The 24538-nt window shown below is 35.0% G+C and overlaps 1 protein-coding gene, 1 long non-coding RNA gene and 1 pseudogene across 7 annotated transcripts; 2 read left to right on the top strand and 1 right to left on the bottom strand.

Annotated features, from left to right (window-relative positions):
- Positions 1 to 1231: 1231 nt before the first annotated feature.
- LOC108207884 (uncharacterized) lies at positions 1232 to 15074 on the top strand (annotated as a pseudogene).
- A 2209-nt stretch (positions 15075 to 17283) lies between these two features.
- Positions 17284 to 20535, bottom strand: LOC135150874 (uncharacterized). 5 transcript variants are annotated; one of them, XR_010289333.1, is made up of 5 exons: positions 20334 to 20535; positions 20191 to 20260; positions 19225 to 19330; positions 18221 to 18306; positions 17303 to 17596 (listed from the first exon to the last, which is right to left on the bottom strand). It is a non-coding gene; the product is annotated as an uncharacterized LOC135150874 (long non-coding RNA). The 5 variants fall into 5 exon arrangements; XR_010289331.1 differs by having other exon boundaries at positions 17284 to 17596; positions 19225 to 20260; XR_010289332.1 differs by having other exon boundaries at positions 17307 to 17596; positions 20191 to 20535.
- Positions 20536 to 21888: 1353 nt separating this feature from the next.
- LOC108208147 (uncharacterized) lies at positions 21889 to 24534 on the top strand. Of its 2 annotated transcripts, none has more exons than XM_017378641.2 (5): positions 21889 to 22079; positions 22157 to 22402; positions 22951 to 23145; positions 23611 to 23898; positions 24185 to 24534. In XM_017378641.2, exons 1-5 carry the CDS (start codon positions 22044 to 22046, stop codon positions 24257 to 24259), a joined length of 840 nt encoding a protein of 279 aa, XP_017234130.1. In that variant the 5' UTR covers positions 21889 to 22043; the 3' UTR covers positions 24260 to 24534. The 2 variants fall into 2 exon arrangements, with proteins under 2 accessions (XP_017234130.1, XP_017234128.1); XM_017378639.2 differs by having other exon boundaries at positions 22951 to 23151.
- The last annotated feature ends 4 nt before the right edge of the window (positions 24535 to 24538 follow it).

Here is a 24538-nt window from a genome sequence, read left to right as displayed (position 1 = left end):
TCTTTTATCATGCTTGCTGATTTTTTTTGTAAATACAGATTAATTTTTTTTTTAATTCGGTTCTGGCGGACCGGACCGGACCGACCGAATTATTTCGGTTCGGTCCCGGTTCGGTCCATATGCAAACTTCGGTCCGGTCCGGTCCAGAAAATTTTCAAAGTTCGGTTCTCGGTCCGTTCGGTCCGGTCCGGTTCTGGACCGAACCGACCGAATGCTCAGCCCTAGTTCCGCCCTGTGCAAGGTCATACATCAGATTAAATTGCTCCAATAATGGAAATGACCATTATAATTAGACGTTCATCAACATATTAAATTGCATTATTGGCGATTTTAAGTTTGTTTTAAAATTGAAATCGTTTCACATGTAATGATTCGCATATGGGGCATTTTCTCCATTTTCTAGTTATAGTAATAATTCACTGTAATGGTTAATACATTACATATTAAATCCTTGTCGTTGGAGAATCTGCTTAATCATACTTCGACTCTCAAGAATCTTCCGTTCTTCCTCTATATGATATCTGCATTTGCTTCAAGTCGATCGTAGAAGGTGTGTGTTCTTTACTCATTCACTTGTGGGTTCATAACATAGACAGATAACGACAAGACGGGTGCGTGAGTGTGTCATTATTGAAAAACAGAAGGCGCTAGTGTTCTTGTATGCATGATGGTTTTTTGCTCCTGGTTGAATGTTAGGAGTAATGTTACTTATCACAAATGTTGTTCATAATTTTTTTTTCCTTAAATGATGTAACCGACAAATGGTTGATTTTAATTGGACAGATTATGTGCGTATAAAGATCCCATTATTATTATTATTATTATTAGTGTGGTGGAACCAATCATATATTGTCTAACTAGATTTCGGAACAATTTTTGGGTATCTAGCATTTTCAGAATGTTAATCATGGTTTTGTATTTGTAAGTTGAAATTTACTGACTTGTACAAGCTTGTGTAAGAAATATGATAGTTTTCTTTAGTGGGATAATTTTCTTAATTTATGACATTTCAAAGATTAATTTTTTAAAAACCGTGGTCTTAATGAAAACAATCTCTTACTCTTGGGAGTACCTAGTCCAGATTGTTGGCATCAGTGGCTAGCGGTGTTATCTTAGGGTTTCAAGCCTCTGTCAGCCCTCTTCTTAACTTGACCAGGAGCAATTATATATATTTTCCTTACGTGTTTTTGTGGAATTTTAAATATGCAGAAATGGAAACAAGAATTGAAGAAGACACCCTCTGTACGTTCGCAAGGTGAAGAGGCTGGCGATGACATAAAAATCAACGAGGTTGAAAATGTTACTCCTTTCAGTAATGCAGGAATTCTGAGTATAATGTCCTTCTGGTGGTTGAACCCGCTACTGAAGAAGGGTAAAATTAAAGTTTTGGAGGACATTGATCTTCCGAAATTAAAGCATGAAGATCGTGCAGAGACGTGTTACTCCAAGTTTATGGAGCAACTGACAGCACAGACAAAAAAAGGAACCTCTGGCTCTCTTCCAATTTTATCAACTATATTTATCTGGCAGCTTAAAGCGATCTTAGTGTCCGGTCTTTTTGCATTGATCAAGGTAATTGCACTTGCTTCTGGTCCTCTGCTACTTAAAGCTTTCATTCAGGTTGCTCAAGGCAAGGAGTCTTTTAAATACGAGGGCTATGCACTAGCCGCAGGCTTATTTTTGGCCAAAGGTATGGAATCACTTTCGGAAAGACAATGGAACTTTCAAACAAGACTGATTGGAGTCCAAGTAAGATCTACGCTCTCTGCAGCAATTTACCAGAAGCAACTCAGACTATCAACTGCTGCTAAAGCAATTCATTCTGGGGGCCAGATTCTGAATTATGTCACAGTAGATGCTTATAGAATTGGTGAATTTCCATGTTTTTTTCATCGGATATGGGCAACGAGTCTGCAATTATGTCTTGCACTTCTTGTCATTTACTATACTGTAGGCAAAGCGACAATTGCAGCCCTACTAGCAGTGATTCTAATAATAGTGGTAAATACTCCAATGGTTAAACTGCAACACAGGTACCTGACAAAACTCATGGTAGCACAAGACATAAGGCTCAAGGCCATTACGGAGGCAGTGACTAACATGAAAGTACTGAAGTTGTATGGTTGGGAGACGCACTTTAGACATGTTGTAGAAGGTTTGAGGAAAGAAGAAGAAAGGTGGTTGTCCGCAATTCTGACACAAAGAGGCTATTACCTAGCACTCTTTTGGTCATACCCTCTCGTAATTACAGTAGTAACTTTCTGGGCATGCTATCTGATGGGAATTCCTCTAGATACTAGCAACGTGTTTACATTTCTTGCAACAGTCCGTATTGTCCAAGAGCATATTAGGCTTATACCAGATGTTGTTGGAAGTTTCATTGAAGCAAAGGTGGCATTAACACGAATTCAGAAGTTCCTTGAGGAATCTGAATTGCAAAAAAGAAGTGCCGAAGGTCATTGCAAGGTAATTGCAGAGTCTATATTAATCAAAGAAGCAGGTTTATCATGGGATACCAATTCCTCAAAGCTCACTCTGGAGAATATAGATTTGAATATACAATCTGGCCAGAAGGTTGCAATTTGCGGAGAAGTTGGCTCAGGTAAATCAACCCTTTTAGCTGCAATTCTTGGAGAGGTTTCCTGTACTAAGGGCATGGTGAGTCACAGATGATTTTACCTCCTAAATATTAATTATAACATAAATCTGAAGTAGCACACATTCTCAAAGATGTTCCTGCAGAATTTGACTAACATATAAATCTCAATTTATAAACATGCAGCTTTGCAATGTGTCTTCTCACCAGTTCAACTTAAATGAGTACTTCTATATTTTATAGGTCCAGGTGGCTGGAAAGGTAGCTTATGTTGCTCAGACAGCATGGATACAAACAGGCACTATACAAGAGAATATACTCTTCGGGTCATCTATGGATCAAGAAAAGTACCATAAAGTACTGAAAAGATGTTCACTTGTACAGGACCTGGAAATTCTTCCATGTGGTGATGAGACAGTAATAGGAGAAAGAGGTGTTAACCTCAGCGGTGGGCAGAAACAGCGGGTTCAACTTGCCCGTGCACTATATCAAGATGCAGATATATACCTTCTTGATGATCCATTCAGCGCTGTGGATGCACATACTGCAACCAGCTTATTTAATGTGATCTCAGTTTTTTCAATTCCTATTTCAAAGATTTTCCTTTGTCTTATAGACAAATTTTGATTTTTGCAGGAGTATGTCATGGGAGCATTATCAGAAAAAACGGTTTTGCTTGTCACCCACCAAGTTGACTTCCTCCCTGTTTTTGATTTAATTCTGGTTAGTAGTTTCACTCATAACATGAGATATTGTTTTCCCTTCTACAGTAAAGAAGAATGAGAGATTAATGTCTTGCATTTGTCAAATCCATTTAATAGTGATACATATTCAGAAAATAAGAAGCACATTATTTTTGGCAGCTAATGTCTGAAGGGAAAATCCAACAAGCTGATAAGTACCAGCAGTTGTTAGTCCACAGTCCAGATTTTCGAAATCTTTTGATCGTAAAATGTGATGCTACCAATCAGGAAGGACGAATGAGTTATAGTTCTCCAAAAAGTCCCCCAGTTTCCAACCAAGAGATACAAGAAATTGAAGTAGAAGAAGAGCTTAACGAAAGGCTGGGAGACCAGTTGATAGAAAAAGAGCAAAAAGAGACCGGAGACCGCGGTCTAAAACCTTACAAACAATACTTAAAGCAAAACAAGGGATTCTTATACCTTTCACTATCATCCATATTCCATATGTTATTCTTAGTTGGGCAATTAGGTCAAGGTGTTTGGTTGGCTGCTGAACTTCAAAATCCCGCTATAAGCATCGTCATACTGAATGTGGTATACACTGGGATTGGGTGTGTAATGTCACTGTGCCTACTTATTAGATCTTATGTAGTAGTTGAATTAAGTACTAAGGCGTCGGAATCTATTTTTTCCAAGGCAGTAGTGTCAATCTTTCGAGCACCTATGTCCTACTTTGATTCGACACCTGTTGGAAGGATACTGAGCCGGGTAAGGATCTCTAAATTAGCCAAATTTACATTCCAGTCGTGGTAATACGGTCATCGTATGACTTACATGTTTAATACTTCCAATAGTTATCTTCTGATATGAGTATCATAGACCTTGAAGTGGCAATAAAATTTGCAACTTCAATCGGATCAGCATTGAACACGTGTCTCAGCTTTGGAATATTGGCTGTACTCACCTGGCCAATCTTATTTCTCATCATTCCCACAGTTTATATTACCATAGTTTTACAGGTAATTTTACAACACTGCTAAGAAATGTGAAATACTCTTGTAGAAAGAACTCAAGATTCGTGTAACTTAACTTGCAGAAATACTACTTAGCTTCAGCTAATGAGTTGATGCGTATTAATGGCACAACAAAGTCTTCAGTTGCAAGCCAGCTTGCCGAGTCAATTGCTGGAGCGGTGACCATCAGAGCCTTTAAAGAAGAAGATAGATTTATTTTAGAAAACTTTCGTGTTACTGATGCAAACTCAGTTCCATACTTCCACAGTTTTTCAGCAAATGAGTGGTTGATACTACGTCTTGAAGGATTATGTGCACTCATTATCTCATTCTCTGCACTTGGCATGACTTTGATGCCTCTTGGAGCTTCTAAATCAGGTTAGGTACTTTCTTTTATTTAGCACATTTTTTTTCATGTTTGTGCAGCTCCATGGCGGGCTTCTATAGTAAACTCTGGCCAACTTTTTAAAAATCGGTGTAAACTTTGGCCACAACTTTGAAGTTTACTCTACTTTTAAATGATAGGATATGTCGGGATGGCTCTATCATACGCTCTTTCAATGAATGAATTCCTTGTATATGCTATAAATATGCATTGCATGCTATCAAATTTCATCATTTCTGTGGAGAGATTAGAACAGTGCATGCACATTCCTAGTGAAGCCCCCGAAAAAGTAGAAGATAGTCGTCCTCCACTTAACTGGCCAGTTGCTGGGAGAGTAGAAATCAACAATCTAAAGGTATCAGTGTCTCTTTTGTGGTTTTTTTTTTGTTCATAAATTTATGTTTGTAGATACTGGTACATAATGAAAAGTCTGAAATAAGCAGGTAAAATACCGTCCAAATGCGCCTCTGGTTCTGCGTGGAATTAGTTGCATCTTTGAAGGAGGGCATAGAATTGGAATTGTTGGCAGGACTGGTAGTGGGAAGACAACTTTGATAAGTGCCTTATTTCGCCTTGTAGAACCTACGGATGGAAAAATAATAATAGATGACATAGATATCTCTGAAATCGGGCTTCATGACCTCAGAACACAGCTTAGCATCATTCCACAAGATCCAACACTTTTCAGTGGTTCTGTCAGATATAACATAGACCCCCTCTTTGAGCATACTGATAGTGAAATCTGGCAGGTAACTATTATCCACTTGCTCATTCAGAGTCCAATCTCTGTTTTCACTTTCTATAAAAAAATTGACACTACTTTGTGTGTAACTATGTAATGCGAGGAAGGTTCTTGAGAAATGTCACCTTCGAGAGGCTGTTCAAGAGAAACAAGAAGGGTTGAACTCCTTGGGTAGGAAAACAGTTGTGTAAAAAGCTAACATACCTCTGTGTGTGTTACTAACATAAAGATTATTGGCAGTTGTTGAGGACGGATCAAATTGGAGCCTGGGACAATGTCAGTTATTTTGCCTGGCACGGGCATTATTAAAGAGGAGGAAGATACTAGTTCTTGATGAAGCAACAGCATCAATCGACAATGCAACAGACACTATAATACAGAAAACCATAAGGACAGAATTTGCAGGCTGCACCGTGATAACAGTGGCTCACAGAATACCAACTGTGATTGACTGCACAATGGTGCTTTCCATGAGAAATGGTAAGTATCATACAATCTTTTTAAGCACATACATCTGAAACTAATACATTAATTGTTGTAACAAAAAGTTGCAGACTAACACCAGTATGTAAGTGTTGGTCATGAAAATATTTGTTGTAGTGATTTTTTGTTTCGGAAAATGCAGGAGAGATGGTGGAGTATGATGAGCCCAATAAATTGTTGAATCGGGATGGCTCGTTGTTCAGGAAGCTAGTCGAGGAATACTGGTCTTATTCTGGTGCCTACAAACAACATCAAACAATTTAAACTCAGAATGGAGGGAATTTCAGGGTTATAGAGTGAAAATCACAGCTATGGTTCATCCTGTGCCAATGAAATATGTATTGTATTACTTTTAAGAATCTGGTATCTATATCAAGTTTCGCATTCACATGCCACACCCTCATCGATTAAGATTTGAACCTAAAACAAGGACTTATCCATGCAAGGGGCGGCAATATCAGACACGACTCGAAGGCGACACGAACCCGAAACCTGATTTACTGAGACAGAAACCTGAAAGTGACCCGAAAATCACCCCCGAAATGGACCTGAAATGAGAATTTCATTTCTCATGAATTCAATTTTCAGTTTTATTCAATTTTAAATGATTTTAACTTGACCCAAAATCGACCCGATTGCTGACACGAATACGATCTGTTACCCGAAATTGCCATGCGAAATTGTTCATTTCTATTTAATAATTATATTTATAATAATATATAGATATTAATGATTCAAATTATAACAAAATAATAATCATTAATTTTTTAAATTAATTAATATAACTAATAAAATTTCAAATGAAACATATTTATTCGAAAACTCAACCACATTGTATCGATTAACCTTCCTGGCTGGCTTCAATTAGGTACTGCCATGCGGACTAAACGACCCATGAATTTTGTGAGATTTCAATTTTTTCTGAGAAAACTTGATAGCACTTGTCAAAAATAATTTTTTTTTTTTTGCCAAATTGTCAAAAATAATTTAATTTGATTTATATTTCTAAAAAACAGCACTCGTAAAATTCGAATAAATTCTACATCCATTTTTCTTAAAAAAGAAAGATGTAATACTAATGATAAGTATTTAGGTCTAAAAACGAATAAATATATTCCATGGATCTGACCCACTTTGTTTTACAAGATGACCCATAAGACTTCGAATATAAAAAAGAGGGTTTATACCCAAAGCCCGAATTTTACGAGATAGGTAAAAATTCGGTCCGAAAGGGGTTTAGCAAAACCCCGCTGCCACTCCTTTTCCTCACCGCGGGCATTGAAGCGGTTTAACATAAATATCGGCATGGGTAAATCCTCTTTCTTCTGTACATTATTCTCTTCTTGTTGTTTTGCTTTTCGATTACTCTTGCTTGGAGTTTTGGATTATACATGTAATTATGTACGCTGCGGATTCAGAATAAATGTTTTCGGGCGGGATACCGAATAAATTTTCCGAGCAAATTTTTGAAATCCGCTTTTATAGTTTCAAAAGTTATAAGATCACTCCTATATTTTGATAAAAATTTATAATAACAAGAGAGAGGAACATTAATTTTGGGACTCAGGTCAGGTCTTCTCGTCCCTTTAACCCGGTTCCCTTAACTGCCTTTATTTGTTATGGGAATTAGTCCGAAATATCACTTAATGTATCCGCGTTTTAATTTTGGGCATTATTTTGGAAGATCAATCTCGTCTAAAATCACTATAAAACATAAGACAATTTGACGTTTTAGAGTGAAACGCTATATAAAATAGATTTAAGACTTCAAAATTCAAAAAGCTACAAATCTGACGTTTAGAAGTGAAAGATGGATGAATATTATATGAACTAGTATTTTAGATTGCAAAATTTAATGTTATTTTCTCTGATAATGATATTTGTGACCTTATCCCTGAAAGATATATAGATTTGACAAACAGCCGGTACTTAGCTGATTCGAGTTGATATCGGAAAGCAACAAACAGTCATCCACTTTGCCTGATGCATGGTCCAGATGTAATATTGAATTTTTGCAACAGACCATTAATGAAATATTTTAAGGTGCAGCTCAGACAGGGTATGAATTTACAAAACACTTTTAGTTAGACTATTTGATGAAGAGGTTATTTATCTGCAGAAGAAGAAGAATAAAACAATGGTGAACAAAAAAGAGTATTCCTTCGGAGACATAGCAGAAGACCTTGAACCAAATGCTGCCTCTGAAGAAGACGAACCTCCTGCTGAACATTCCCGCTTCATCTTTATCGGTATTCATATTTCATATGGATCCCCTCTTCCTTTTTTTTTGGTTAGTTTCTTTAGATTAATAGTATTTGGTATCATCCTCTATGCACATTTATAGTCTCCTATGTTTAATGCTTTCCTGATAATTCGAAGAGTAAGCATGATGGGGGCCGAGGCTCAGGCCTAAACACCTTTCACTTGTTACTTTTGTTCCTGGTTCTTGTTTTCTACACACACATTGGAATTCAATTGTTTATTACATACAGTTGCATAGTATTCTAAACGAGGCAGAAGAGATTGATTAATAAATAAATGGAACTAACTACACTTGAAAGAGTTAGAGCTACAGCCAGAGAATTTGAATGATGTTTAGTTCTGTCACCTGTGATCCCCCAAAATTATTACGTCATTTTAATTAATACGTTTAGAATTTCAACTAAACATTTGTGAGTGATCTTCGTGATTAACGAGTTTTGCTTTTGCATCGTAGAAGAGGATCAATTCCTGCACAAGGGGGCCAGGGAGGGAATTGATTCTGATTTCTGACTCTTGAAAAAGCATGTCTCTGAAATGCAGGTCGATATCATTTCTCGGTAGATGACCATATATATCATATATTAAAAAAGTTTTTGTTAATTATATTCATCTTATGGATAATTATCTTTGTTTATAGTTTGATTACTTTGTGTGAATAACGTGGGCATAAATTATGTCAAACAATAACGAATAACGTGTGGATGAAATTTGTTGGCCATGCAATGATAGGAGATCAATGCCCTGGAACTTTTGGAAACAAGTGTCCGTAGAGAAACATTTATATGGCCTACATGGCTAACTCAGGTAATATTTCCTTTTCTTCTTATAAGAAGGCCCTGTCACAGAACTACCTGAACACAGCTCAAAGCAAGCAAAGAGCTCTAATCCTCTATCACCCCATCTCATTTGATACGAAAGCCAGCAACATCGCGTCTGTCGGAATCTGTAAGTCAAGATAATTTCGAGTGAAGATCATATTTAGCACACAAGCATTACATTTTTCATGTAAAATTTTTCGAGTAAGTTGGTAACTTGGACAATTTTGTCGAAAATAGAGTCTTGTGCTATTGCTGTTAGGTTTATGAGTAAAACATAGAAGACTTGTCTGTACTTTATACACAATATGTAGCACAAGGGAAGCTGAAAATCAATATAAAGAAAAGAACAAAGTACGACTCCCTAACTACTTTAGTGCTGAACTATATTATTGACCTTGCTGCTTAGTTACTACTAACAGCTGTGATATAGAACTATATATTTAACAGATTTATTTAATTTTCATGTACAAGGATCATTTCAATTCCAAAGAATGTTCCCCTCTTCCTGCGGATGATATCGACTTTGGCATCAAGTCAATTGTAGAGGTATGTATCTTGTGTACACAGATACAGGACAATAGAGTTCTTGTATGCATGATGGTTCTGCTTTTGATTGGATGTTGATCTTCTTCTTTTTTACTCGTAAAAGCATGTGCATATGAAATTGGAAAAGTACAAGTCATGTGCCAATCATCTCTCAGTCACTTTTTTTTCTTATGTGGTTTTGTGAAACTTAAACAGGCAGATATGGAAAGAAGCATAAAAGAAGCCACCCTTTATACACCTTTGCGAGGTGAGGAGCCTGGAGATGGCATCAATATCAGCGAGGATGAAAATGTTACTCCTTTCCACAATGCAGGGGTTTTGAGTAGAATGTCTTTTTGGTGGTTGAACCCAATATTGAAGACGGGCAAAGTCAAAATTCTCGAGGACAGTGATCTTCCAAATTTACAGCCTGCAGATCGTGCAGAGACATGTTACTCCTTGTTTATGGAGCAGCTTTCAGCACAGACAAATAAAGGAACTTCTGCATCTCTTCCAGTTCTCTCATCTATTTTTATTTGGCAGCGCAAAGCTATTCTACTGTCGGGTGTTTTTGCATTGACCAAGGTACTTGCACTAGCTACTGGCCCTCTGCTACTTAAAGCTTTCATACAGGTTGCTCAAGGCAAGGAAGCGTTTAAGTATGAGGGATTTGCACTGGCTGCAATCTTATTTCTGGTCAAGTGTTTGGAATCTCTATCTGAGAGACAATGGAACTTCCAAACAAGAGGAATTGGACTCCAAGTAAGCTCTATGCTATCTGCAGCTATTTACCAAAAGCAACTTAGACTATCAAACGCTGCTAAAGCATTTCATTCTCCGGGCCAGATAATAAATTATGTCATAGTAGATGCTTCTAGAATTGGTGAATTTCCATACTATTTTCATCAGATGTGGGCAACAAGCCTTCAACTATGTCTTGCTCTTCTTATCATTTACTACTCCGTAGGCAAAGCGACAATTGCAGCTGTACTAGTAGTGATATTGATGGTAGTCGGAAATTCTCCATTGGCTAGATTGCAGCACAAGTACCTGACAAATTTCATGGTAGCACGAGACTTAAGGCTCAAGGCTATTACAGAGGCAGTGACAAACATGAAAATACTGAAGTTGTATGGTTGGGAAACACACTTCCGGAAAGTTATTAAAGGATTGAGGAAAGAAGAAGCAAGATGGTTATCCACTATTCTGAATCAAAGTGGCTATTACCTAGCTCTCTATTGGTCATCTCCTATCATAATTACAACAGTTACTTTCTGGGCTTGCTATCTCATGAAAATTCCTCTAGATACCAGCACTGTGTTTACATTTCTTGCAACAGCCCGTATTGTCCAAGAGCCTATCAGGTTTTTACCTGATGTTGCAGGCATCTTTATTGAAGCAATGGTTGCATTAACTCGTATTGTGAAATTTCTTGAGGAGCCAGAATTGCATAAAAGAAGTTCCAAAGGTCAATGCAAGGATATTGAGGCATCAATACTGATCAAAGAAGCAAGTTTTTCATGGAATATCAGTTCTTCAAAGAGCACTCTAAACAATATAAATTTGAATGTAAAACCTGGCGAGAAGGTTGCAATATGCGGAGAAGTTGGATCTGGTAAATCAACCCTTTTAGATGCAATTCTCGGAGAAGTTTCAAGTACCAAGGGCATGGTGAGTCTCTAATTATTTTTTTCCTTCCACCTGTTGACTATATTATACTGTAGATATTAAGTAACATGCATTTTTGAAGACGTTTCTGCTTAATTGGACAAGCGTATATTTCCCAATTCTTGAACCAATGCAGCTTTTAATATATTTAATTGTTCAAAATGTATTTGACTATCATCTCTTAGCAGTTCAGAAAATTTTTCCTTACATTTTCCAGATTCACATCTATGGAAAGGTAGCTTATGTTTCTCAAACAGCATGGATACAAACAGGCACTATACAAGAGAACATACTCTTTGGGTCATCAATGGATCAACAGAAGTACAAAGAAACACTTAAAATATGTTCACTTGTACAGGACCTGCAAATTCTTCCACGTGGTGATCACACAGTAATAGGAGAAAGAGGTGTTAACCTCAGCGGTGGGCAGAAGCAGCGGGTTCAACTTGCCCGTGCACTATATCAAGATGCAGATATATACCTTCTTGATGATCCATTCAGCGCTGTGGATGCGCATACTGCAACCAGCTTATTTAATGTGATCCCAGTTCCAAACTAATTTAGATCTTGTTTCGAAGACATTTTCCTTTGTTTTATATAAAAAAAATTATTCCTGCAGGAGTATGTCATGGGAGCATTGTCAGAAAAAACGGTTTTGCTTGTTACCCACCAAGTTGACTTCCTTCCTGTATTTGACATTGTTCTGGTTAGTATTCATTTTATAAAATCCATATATCGTTCAAATATATACAGATAGTACAAAGCAACTTACTTTGTGGCAGCTAATGTCGGAGGGGAAGATCCTTCAAGCTGATACATACAAGCAGTTGTTGGTCCATAGTCCAGAATTCCAAAATCTTTTGGTAGCACAAAATGGCTCTACCAATCGGGAGAACAAAACCAGTTATAGTCTTCCGAAAAGAACTGCAATTTCCAACGAAGAGATACAAATGACTGATGTAGAAGAAGAGTTTAAAAAAGAGCCGGGAGACCAGTTAATAGAAAAAGAACTAAAAGAAATTGGAGACAGTGGTCTAAAGCCTTACGTACAGTACTTGAAGCAAAATCAGGGATTCTTATACCTCTCATTAGCAGTCATATTTTATATGTTATTCATGGTTGGGCAATTAGTTCAAGGTGTTTGGTTGGCTGCTGAACTACAAAATCCTGCTATAAGCATCCTTATACTGAATGGGATATATACTGGTATTGGGTGTGCAATGTCACTGTGCCTAATACTGAGATCTTATGTAATAGTTATATTAAGTACTAAGGCGTCGGAATCTATTTTTTCCAAGGCATTAGTGTCAATCTTTCGAGCACCTATGTCCTACTTTGACTCGACACCAGTTGGAAGGATACTGAGCCGGGTAAGGATCTCTTAATTAGCCAAATTTACATTTGAGTTATTATAATATGGTCTTCATATGACTTGTGTATTTAATATTTTCAATAGTTATCTTCTGATCTGAGTATCATAGACCTTGAATTGGCTATAAGATTTTCAAGTTCAATTGGATCAATAATGAGTACATGTCTCGGCTTTGGAATATTGGTTGTACTCACCTGGCCTATCTTATTTCTCATCATTCCCACAGTTTATATTACCATAGTTTTACAGGTAATTTCACAACACTTCTAAGATATGTGAACTACTTTGTTATTGGAAGAAATCAAGATTCATCTACCTGAATATGCAGAAATTCTATTTAGCTTCAGCTGATGAGTTGATGCGTATTGATGGCACAACAAAGTCTTCAGTTGCAAGCCAACTTGCCGAGTCCATTGCTGGTGCGGTGACCATCAGAGCGTTTAACAAAGAAGATAGGTTTATTTCCGAGAACTTTCATCTTATTGATGCAAACTCAATTCCACGCTTCCACAGTTTTTCAGCGAATGAGTGGTTGATACTACGTCTGGAAGGATTATGTGCGGTCGTTGTCTCAGTCTCTGCACTTGGCATGACTTTGATACCTCTTGAAGCTTCTAAATCAGGTTAATTATCATCATCGATTTTATGCACTTCTCATGCTATCGCATATACGTGAGGCTTATACATACAAGATACAGTTGTACTTGTTCTACAGCAAGACTTGCGACTGAGATTAGTGGTAGAGTAGTAGTTAATTGATAATACATTCAAATTATTGTCTTAAGTACTCGAAAGAACCTTAAGAACTAAGCGCCTTGATAACTCACTTTTTAATGACAGGATATATTGGGATGGCTCTATCGTATTCCCTTTCAATAAATGTCATCCTCGTATATGCTATAAATATCCACTGCAAGCTATCAAATTACATTATTTCTGTGGAGAGATTAGAACAGTGCATGCACATTCCTAGTGAAGCTCCTGAAAAAATAGAAGAAAACCAACCTCCACCAAACTGGCCAAGTGCTGGGAGAGTAGAGATCAACAACCTAAAGGTATTGTCGCTCTATTGTGCTTCTCAAAGTAATGTAATGTTTACAGACACCAGTACATAATGAAAATTCTTAATTAAGCAGGTCAAATACCGTCCAAATGCTCCTCTAGTTCTACGTGGAATCAGTTGCATTTTCGAAGGAGGGCATAGTATTGGAATAGTTGGCAGGACTGGTAGTGGGAAGACAACTTTGATAAGTGCATTATTTCGCCTAGTAGAGCCTGCAGAAGGAAAAATTATAATAGATGACATTAATATCTCTACAATTGGGCTTCATGACCTCAGATCACAGCTTGGCATCATTCCACAAGATCCAACACTTTTTAGTGGTTCTGTGAGAAATAACATAGACCCCTTATTCGAGCATACTGATAGTGAAATTTGGGAGGTAATAATTCTCTACTTGCTTATTTGAAGATCCAATCTTGTTCAAAGAAACTAACCAAATCTTGTTATAATGCGAGGAAGGTTCTTGAGAAATGTCACCTTCGAGATGCTATTCAAGAGAAAGAAGAAGGATTGGACTCCTTGGGTAAGAAAACAACTGCATGCACAGTTAAAGAATTTTTCAACCTTTACGAAAAGATACCTGTGTTAGTGTGAGTTACTAATTTGAAGATGAATAACATGCAGTTGTTCAGGATGGAACAAATTGGAGCATGGGACAACGCCAGTTATTTTGTTTGGGACGGGCATTATTAAAGAGGAGGAAGATCCTAGTTCTGGATGAAGCAACTGCATCAATCGACAATGCAACCGACACTATAATACAGAAAACCATAAGGACAGAATTTACAGGCTGCACTGTAATAACCGTGGCTCACAGAATACCAACCGTAATCGACTGCACAATGGTGCTTTCCATGAGGAATGGTAATTATCATACATTCTTTTTCAGTACATATATCTGAAACTAATACATGAATACCAGTATGTAAGTGTTCGTAGTATGTAAGTGTTCGTTGTGAAAATATTTTCGTATAGTGATTGTTTCCTCTCGAATGTTTGGGAAATGCAGGAGAGATTGTCGAGTATGATGAGCCCAATAATCTGTTGAATCAGGACGGCTCACTGTTCAGGAAGCTAGTTGAGGAATACTGGTCTTATTCTGGTGCCCACAAACAACATCAAATGATTTAAACTCATGTTTACTACTCCATATTATGTAATTTGCAGTGATCATAGGGTAATTAAATAAGGGTCCTGGTACACAGCCATCGATGGCTGTGGACTGGTTAACTGGCCATGGTTTTTGGCGTTAGGATGCATATCCAGCAACCAGTATTATAACATTTTTTTTAACCCATCTAGCGGTTTTTGACCGCTAAACGGATTAAAATTTTGTTATAGTCCTGCTGCTGGATATACATCCAACGGCCAAAAAACTATGTGTTATTTAACATATCCCGGCAATCACATGTCAGGGACCAGTACCCTTTAAATAATACATACCCTCCTTGGACTTCTTATTTATTTTCCTGCTGAGACTCCCTGGTTCCTTGACAATAAATATTTTTCATGTTTGCTAAACAGAGAATTTAGAACCGAGTATAATGCATCCATTCATGAATCGTCATGGGACATCTTACGTACAAATTTCCTCGGAACATTATCTGTTTAACCAAAGTTTCTGCAGTATTTCAGGAAATTATTGAGTTAATTGCAATTGGCACCCTTTTGGTTTCGGCTTATTGCACATTGCACCTAATAGTTTTGGAAAATACATTTTGCATCCCCAGACTTTTAACCCGTAGACACTTTGCACCCTTTCCGTTAATTTCTGCCGTTACCGTTAACTTTTGCAGGAGCATTTTGGGAAATTTAATTATATTTAATTAAAATCAGACTTTTATTTAAATTTTTTGACCATCTAAATGATAATTTTTGGAAAAACTTAAAGAACGAAAGTTGTAGAGAATAAAAAGATCTTTCTAGAACAATAAGGTTCAAAATTTAAATAATTATTTAAAAATAATTGTTCATTTTTACAAGATTGCTAATTTTTGAATTTTTTAAAAATAATTATATAAAGAATTACGAAAATTTTGAACCTTATAGTTCTAAGAAGATCTTTTTATTCTCTACAACTTTCGTTCTTTAAGTTTTTCCGGAAAATATCGTTTAGATGGTCAAAAAATTTAAATAAAGATCTGATTTTAATTAAATATAATTAAATTTCCCAAAATGCCCCTGCAAAAGTTAACGGTAACGGCAAAATTTAACGGAAAGGGTGCAAAGTGTCTACGGGTTAAAAGTCTGGGGATGCAAAGTGTATTTTCCAAAACTATTGGGTGCAATGTGCAATAAGCCGAAATTAAAGGGATGCCAATTACAATTAACTCGGAAATTATTATAATAAGTTAAAATATAATTAAATTCAATAATAATCTATAAAGTAATTTCATTTATATGAAATTGATCTAGATTCGGATAATCGATGATTAAAATGGGTATCCAATTAAATCGAAACCAGTACAAAAAAAATATTATGATTTGAATAATTGGATATCTTTCTATTGATGATAATCTTTTTTTTCATTTATCTTTTTTGACAGAAATTCTATTAATGATAGTCTAATCGAATATCTTCAAGACTTATGAATAAAACTCGGTTTTTGTTTAAATCAAAAGTTCTATAAATTTATATACACGGATAAAATGGAATTGAGTTGAAGGCAAAGGCCGACACGGGATATATGTCTCAATCATTATGTATTCATATGTCTTCACGTATCTTTTTTTTTTTGAGGATGTCTCCATGTATCTTAATTTTTATAAAATATAACTTTTAACTTATTTTTTCTGAACAAAAATTTATATATCTAACTTTTATTTAAAATAGTTTATAAAAATAAATTTACACTTTATAGAAACTAGCAATCTGGCCCGTGCTTCGCACACGGGTCATGTTTATAATATTTATATTTACTTTAATTAACTGATTTTTATAAAGTTTGAATCATTATTGAATTTTAAATTTTGTATTTACTCAATTTCCCACTACTTCAAATTAGGCTTCATAAAATATTTAAATTTAACTAAAATAAATCCCAATTATTTAGAGCAAATACTTAGAATTATTAATCATTACAATCAATATCTTTAAAAAATTCATTTAAATGTCTTCTTTTTGCATTAAATATATATACTATGCTTAATATAATGGCACGAGACTAATTAAAAAGAACTTTCGTTGTTGTATTATTAGAGAGTAAAATAATATAGATTTAAATGATTAAAATAATAATAGATTATAAATTAAAGCACTTAAAAAGATAGGGTGAAATTATTGTTGAAAATATTTAGTATTTAATTATGTGATTATATAGTAATCAATATCGCCATTGATTTGCCTTGTAACTCCCATACATCGAATTTACTTTTAACAAATAGATTTTAATTAAAATAATATAATAAATCAATACTTTCAAAAATGTTAAATATACTTTAATTAAAATTTAAAAAGGTTTAACTTTAATTAAAGAATGAAATTTGATTAAATTTTAATATAGTATATATACTTTCAGAAAAATAAAAGTAAACACCTAATAAAGACCGAAGAGATTTGAAATTTGGAGTTTCATGTATAAACAACATACCTAATAAAGAATAAAGCATATAAACAAATTATCACAAAAATCTTCATATATTATATAGGTTTTTCAAAATAATTCGTGGAAACACGTAATCTTGACCGGATACTTATATAAAATCACAACATATTAGCACCAGCTCAAGTGCTTCAACAGTGACCAAGCTATTTCCTTTAATAACCACCATGCCAATATCATTTCTCTCATCACCATTCACCTCCATGGTGTTGTCAATCACCAGGTTCATGAACTGATCAAAACCACGAAGGGTGCCAACAAAAATGCTATCAGCATTCATCTTAATTTGAAGCTTCTTGTCCATGTACTTCTTTAGATCTGGGAGCTTAAATGCATCTGTCTGATTCACGGATTTGGCCCTGGTGACTTGTGTAACGGCAGAACCTAAGACAAAAAACAAATATGAAGAATGTCACAAAGAGGAACTTATTGCCAATATCATTATTTAGAAATGGAAATTTCTAAATATCCTTATTTAGAAATGTAATAAGTGTAATAATCTTATTTCAGTTACTAAGATTTAGTAATAAATTGTCCTCTTACAGCTGGTTCGCATGGTGACTGATTAGACTTTTTGATTAATAATATTACAATAATAATATTTATTAGATCTTAAAGGAATTAGATCTGCAAGATGATTAGCTTGTGCTTATTAAGTAATTAAACTATTTTTGTGCAGAAGCCTAAGTGATTTCTCTCTTTCAGCAGCCTGCAAGTATGCAACAATAACACAACACTTACATCTAATTCAGCTTTGTTAATTATATGAGCTCAAACACACCAGCAAGTCTTATAATACTGAGAATACTCTAATTATAAAGGCCTTAGCATTCTATACTAAATCTTCACGACATTGTGAAACTTCACCTTCTCGTCATCATAAAACATAATAATCATCGAGATATTTATTCAATCGTGGCACTCTGACCATAAAGGAGGGATTGCAGTAGAGAGCTATAGGGTGCTCAGTATTGTAATTCATAAATGCCTAATTATTTGTACATGAACCTTGTGTGGAGTGTGAGGGCTGTTGGCAACATTATCAGCACGTGTTGGAGTCTTAAAACTTGAATTTGGCACAGTCTTGTTAAATTCTGGAAACATTCAAACACAATGTCTGAGAACAATATGTGATTAGACTATTTGATTAATAATATTATAGTAATAATATTTATTCTGCTCACACTATAGACATGCAAGTCACAGACAAAAGTTAAATCATTATATAATAAAAATAATTCAGCTCCTGGTTTTATGATTTTGGTAATTCTCTGTAATTCTCAAAAAATAGAGAAGGGAACCCACCATGTTGTGCAACAGATTCTAATCTAGAACCAAAATGATATCTGGCCTTTGGAATTTAGAAAAAACCTGGCTTTCAAAGGCACCAAGTTAACAGCTCTTTACCTAAAGCTTTTACTCTGAAATCATCTTTATGGGTGATTATTAATGATATAACACAACAGTTTATTTTAATTTTTAATGTTAAGTAAACCGCATTCGGGTCTGACTTATAGTAAAAAGTACGCTGCTGATGCTGATCATGTACCAGATATTTAAAAAGGTATCCCGTGTATAAAGCTCATTCTGTCTTCATATGAATCCAATTTAGATGATTTTAACTTCAAAATTAATATCTTTCTTGACATTAAACAGGTACTATGTGAAGAATTTTGACAGGGTTCGCAAAATTCAGACTGAAGCAATGTATGAACTCTAACTTTATGCAAAGTGACATTATAAATAAAATCTTTAGTAAGTCTTTAAGTAATAATCAACATCTGGGTGCCTAGCAAAGGTAAAGATAACAACTCACATGCTACACACCAGTAGTTGAGAGTAGTTCTCCAAAAATGAAGTAATAGAGCATGAGTTGATCAGTGCACAAATAAAGAAATCAAGACTGATCTAAGTGATATTTCTATATAAATCACAGCTTAATTCTTCGTTCAATTTTCAAAGTCAGCAGAAAGTAGATAACTGCATAACACAGGGAAAGAGGGCTGGCTTACTTTGGAGGGTTTGCGAATAATGTTCGGCCAATAGTTGCTCCAGAATTTAGGCTCACTGGAATATATATATATGAGATATTAATCAAGACATTCCATCTTCATTTTCCTGCACATAATGCATTCCACCATATTCATCAGCAAAATAAGATAAGAAATTAATTACTATAAAGTCTAATCCGATATACCACTGCAGAGTCATTGGTAGGGCAGGGAGGACATGATCAAACTGCACTCTAGGCAAACAAAAGAAGCGAAAGAAATTCAAGGTAAAAATGGTAGAAATTCATAGCAGCATACAAATATTACATTGAAGCGATGCAATTATACTAATAGCCACTATTGATATTAATAATAGATATGTGTGCATCGCTTATCAGCTTAAGAGCTTATATTGTTTAGTTTGTGAATTTGGTTTTTACTTGATTACTGCCAGAGGAATCTCAGCAAAGCTAGAATATCAGCAATGAATCAAATTTTAAATATAAAATTCATCTTAACTAACTAAAATTATTAGTAGTAAATACAAATGAGACCCCTCCAAATTTTATAAAAAAATTGTGCATGTAATTTTTTGAGATAAAAGAAAGTATCATAAAATCATAAAATCTCTAGATTAAAATTCCAATAAATTGCTCAACTACTCATAATTTATAATTCTAAACATCTCATTACATGTAAAATACGCCAAAATCCACACATCGGCTTTCTTAAAGGGTATCCTTCCCGAATCTAAGGCATGCTTACACTTTTACATGTTGAGGATCCTAATTCCTCAACATAGAAAACCTACTGTTTCATCGCAAAGTTGTCACAAAAGGCAAGCGCCAATTAATATCATTAAAAGTTTAAACCAGCCAGAAAAAGAGTTTAACCAGATAACAATTAGATGCATACAACTTGAAAAGAGTTTACAACCCAAGAATCTTAACCTAAATTGAATCAAAGCAAGCAGGAATGGCAAAAGACCTTTATGAAACTCACAAAAGACCTCTATGAAACTCACGGCCACGGATGGAAGAAGGAAATCGTTTCAGACCTGTTTCACATATTAAGAACATAAAATGAAGTGACGAAGACACCTCCGGGAGAGAACATGTAATCTTACGTACCAGATGAATCCATATAGGCGGAAACGTTGCGATAAACACGGATTACAGGATTTGGTTGAAGAACAATGGCGGCAGAAAACTGAGTAGTTTGAAATTAGGCATATTCAAATCGCAAGCAGTTTGAAATAGAACGGCTAAATTGTAGGGAGAGATCGATAACTGAAGGCGGAGTCGTGGAGAGGATCAGTTTTCAAACCCGGATGAAAATGGGTTAACCCGGACCAGCATACAAAACATATAGAATAAGGGTACGGGTTTGATCCAAATTGAATGGGTTTACCCTGAAAGCATGTGCAATTACGCTAAAGTCCTTTAAGAGTATTAGGATTAAAAAGTGGAAAGGGTAGATGAGGTAAATTTCCATCCTGTTTGTATTCACAAATTAGGATTATATAGATATAGATATAGATATTAAAATACTCTCCTAGTCTATGGGTGACCGAGGGAGTACTGAAAAGCTTGGGACGAAAACTATTTAAGTCTGTTAGAGCATCTCCAACGCAGGGCACCTGTTAGCTTTAAAATCTACGTGTCAGCCCATATACCTAAAATGTAAAAAAAACATCACTCCAACGCAGAGACCTTTTAGCAATATTTTTAGATGCCGAGAAACCAGCACGTTACATTTGTTGAATGAGTGTCTGTCATCTATATAATATCCACATCATTTTCTTTTAAAATTTAACTCAAAAGAAGATTTCACTCTGCTCCAACCTAGGTGTTTATATAATATTATATATGTGTTATAATATTATAATTCTATTATATATATTTATATAAAATTTTAATTTTATAACTTAATTTTATGTATTGTTAAGTGTAAAAATATTTGGAATAAAAAAATAATATAATAAAAATAATATAATAAAACTAATATAATAACTTATATAGTTATTTAATGTCAATTGTGAATTCTTAATAAAGAAAATTAGAAAATGTTTTACATAATATAAGTAATTTTTGTTAATTAGTTTTTTCAATTATTATTATTATAATAGTATCAGTATATATGTTTTTATTATTATATTTTTATTTTCACCTGTATTAAATAAAAAAATAATTAACTTTTTATTTTTGATTCTCTCAAACCTTTTTTATCAAAAAATAATTAGCCTAAAATCTTTCACTTTAACTTTGATTCTTGCCTAAAATCATTTTTACAATATCTAAATTGAAATATTTAAGGTACTATTATTATGATTGCAAGTATAGCTGTACTATTTATGTTTTTTATAAATAATATTGTTATGTAATATTATGTGAAAATGTTATTTTATTGTCAATCTAATTTTTAAAAACTTATAATATAATAATATTAAAATGTTAAATATTATAATTAATCATTATTTATTAAATATATTATTTTGTTTTCAATAATACATAATAAAATCAAATAAATTATTTTATTGTATATTTATAATTAACATTTAAAATAATATTTTGAATATAGCTAATGGTTTTAGCTAATACCCGCTGGAGCAAAAATCCTTACAGGCTCAGAAAATTTTTTAGCTGATGATATTTTAGCTAACAGTTTCATCTTTAGCGTTGGAGATGCTCTTAAGGTCTTAAAGAAGCCTGAAATAGTTTTGGTTAGGGCTCAAGTTTCTAGGCCCTAATTACAACCGCCGGCAGGATTTATAAAAGCCCTAATTTTATCCGAAAATTTGAAAAGTTAAAACCCTAATCGACACGGCTTTGAAAGAAAGAATGGTGATGGGTGGAACAAAAGAAGAATTTGTGAAGGTAAAGGTTGAAGAAGCTCTGAATTTACGAAGCAATTCTATTTGGACTAACAAATACTAATTGATTCCTGTGTGCAGGAAGAAGAAGAAGTTTCAGATAGCGAAGGACCGTTCCCAGAACCATTCCCTGTCAGAATGATTCCCGTTAACTACCATTGCTGTTCAGACTCCTCAGACGACTCCTCGGACTCCTCAGACTCAGACTCCTTAGACTCGGACTCCTTAGACTCGGAGTCTGAAGTATCCAATGCTTCCCTTGGCGAAGACAGGAACAGAACTCGTAATGAAGCTCAAATTAATGCCGCTGGTCAGGAACCTAATATTGTATGTATGGGGGCTCCGCGAGCACACACTTGCATCTACTTTTTAATTGGTTGAAAAAATTGGCTTGGTGAATATTTTTGTGCATGTAGGGGTTATTATTATTAATGAAATTGGAGCTAACAGGAATCTGTCATCTAATCAAAAAATGGTTGTTAGGGTGTGCCCATGAACACACATTAGAAAATCCGTTTTCCATTTGCAATGTAGTTTTGTCAGTGACTTAATATACTAAATATGGATAGATATGGAGAAACTACTTGTATTTTAAAACTTTTAGCAAAAAGCTTATAACTATTACACACAATTTAACCAAGTAGGAAGTAATATTGGGGTGGGCTCAACCCGAATTTGGTTCATCAAAGCCCTAACTTTACCAGATATTTTGATAGTAAGGTGAATTGAAAACTTTAATTGACAAGGCTTTGAACGAAAGAAAGAAAGGTGATGGGTAGAACGAATGACTTTGTGAAGGTAAAAGCTTGAAGAAGCTCTGAATTTACAAAGCGTTCTATTTGGACTAACAAATACTAATTGATTCCTGTGTTCAGATAGAAGAAGAAGTTTTCTCAGAACCATACCCAGTCAGAATGATTCCCGTTAACTACCATTACTCCTCAGACTCCTCCGACGACTCCTCAGATGACTCAGACTCTGACTCTGAAGAATCCAATGCTTCCCCTGGAGAAGACAGGAACACAACTCGTGGTGAAGCTGAAATTAATGCTCGTCAGGAGCCGAAAATTGTATGGGTATTTATGATATTTTTGTCTAATTTCAATTACTTCAATTCACTGTTTAGCTACTTAGCTTATATCTTGTGCGATGAATTTTTGATAATTACTCAGTTTTTAACGTGTATTATGTCAAAACGCAACCCTGCACCGCATCTGTTATTTTTCATTTGCAATGTAGTTTTATTAGTGACTTAATATAACAAACATGGATAGATATGGAGAAACCACATGTATTTAGAACTTTTAGCAAGAAGCTCATAACTATTACACACAATTTAACCAAGTTGGAAGTAGTATCGGGGTGGGCTCAACCCGAATTTGAATTGAAAACTTTAATTGACACGGCTTTGAAAGAAAGAAAGTATGGTGATGGGTAGAACGAATGAATTTGTGAAGGTGAGAGCTTGAAGAAGCTCTGAATTTACAAAGCATTTCTATTTGGACTAACAAATACTAATTGATTCCTGTGTGCAGGTAGAAGAAGAAGTTTCAGATAGCGCAGGACCATTCCCAGAACCATTCCCAGTCAGAATGATTCCCGTTAACTACCATTACTCCTCAGACTCCACAGTCTTCTCAGACTTCTCAGACTCCTCAGAATCTGACTCTGAAGAATCCAATGCTTCCCCTGGAGAAGACGGGAAAAGAACTCGTGGTGAAGCTGAAGACTCCTCTGACTTCTCCGAATCCAAAAAGGTCCCAGAAACTCAAGCTAACAAACTCGTGTTGGCCAACGACCTCACGTCGGCTTCATCTATTTTGGTATTGGCAGACCCCTTTTCTTTCTTCTCATGTGTTTTAGTTTCTTCAGATTGACATTTGGTATCATCCTCTGCACATATTTGTAGTCTCAACATATATACAATGTTTTCTAATTCACGTTCATATTGTTAAGTTTGTAAACATGCTGCTAGTTGACGCCTAAACACCTTATAATGGTCGATATTGTTCCTCTGTTTTTTTTCTAATTATGCATTGTAGTGTAATTGGTTATAATATATAGTTGCACTTTTTCTTTATTTAATTCAAGGTTCTTCATTGGTAACAGGTTAAACATAAAACTAAACGCCCGACAGAGGCTGGTGATAAGGATTCTAAGCGAGCAAAGACTACTCAAGAATGAAAGACTACGGCATTCCTTTTATGTTAAGTTCCAAGAAGACTAATGTGCCTGTGCTGTTATATATTTTGATGTTAATTTACAACTCGGAAAGTTATAGAAATTGAACTCCTCGTTTCCTTTTGTCTCTAAACTCTTAGGTGGCATAATTTCTCTTAATTTTTATTTTTTTGGCAAGTTGATTTCTTCTATTTTGATCTGGCATATTTCGCCGGTGATTCTTTGAACTGGTTCTTATTTTGGTCAAGTAAATTAAAGCCTTTAAATGTTTGTCTTAATTCT

Source organism: Daucus carota, chromosome 2 (assembly GCF_001625215.2).
Source record: "Daucus carota subsp. sativus chromosome 2, DH1 v3.0, whole genome shotgun sequence".
NCBI classification, from domain to species: domain Eukaryota; kingdom Viridiplantae; phylum Streptophyta; class Magnoliopsida; order Apiales; family Apiaceae; genus Daucus; species Daucus carota.
Note: the sequence above shows the minus strand (reverse complement) of the source record. Positions and strands in the feature narration are given on the sequence as shown.

Bases quoted from the DNA above. Each gene is read 5' to 3' on its own strand.
- LOC108208147 (XM_017378639.2), top strand. From the start codon at position 22,044: ATGGTGATGGGTGGAACAAAAGAAGAATTTGTGAAG. The intron at 22,080-22,156 runs GTAAAGGTTGAA...TCCTGTGTGCAG, and splicing joins CAAAAGAAGAATTTGTGAAG to GAAGAAGAAGAAGTTTCAGA. The intron at 23,152-23,610 runs GTATTTATGATA...TCCTGTGTGCAG, and splicing joins AGGAGCCGAAAATTGTATGG to GTAGAAGAAGAAGTTTCAGA.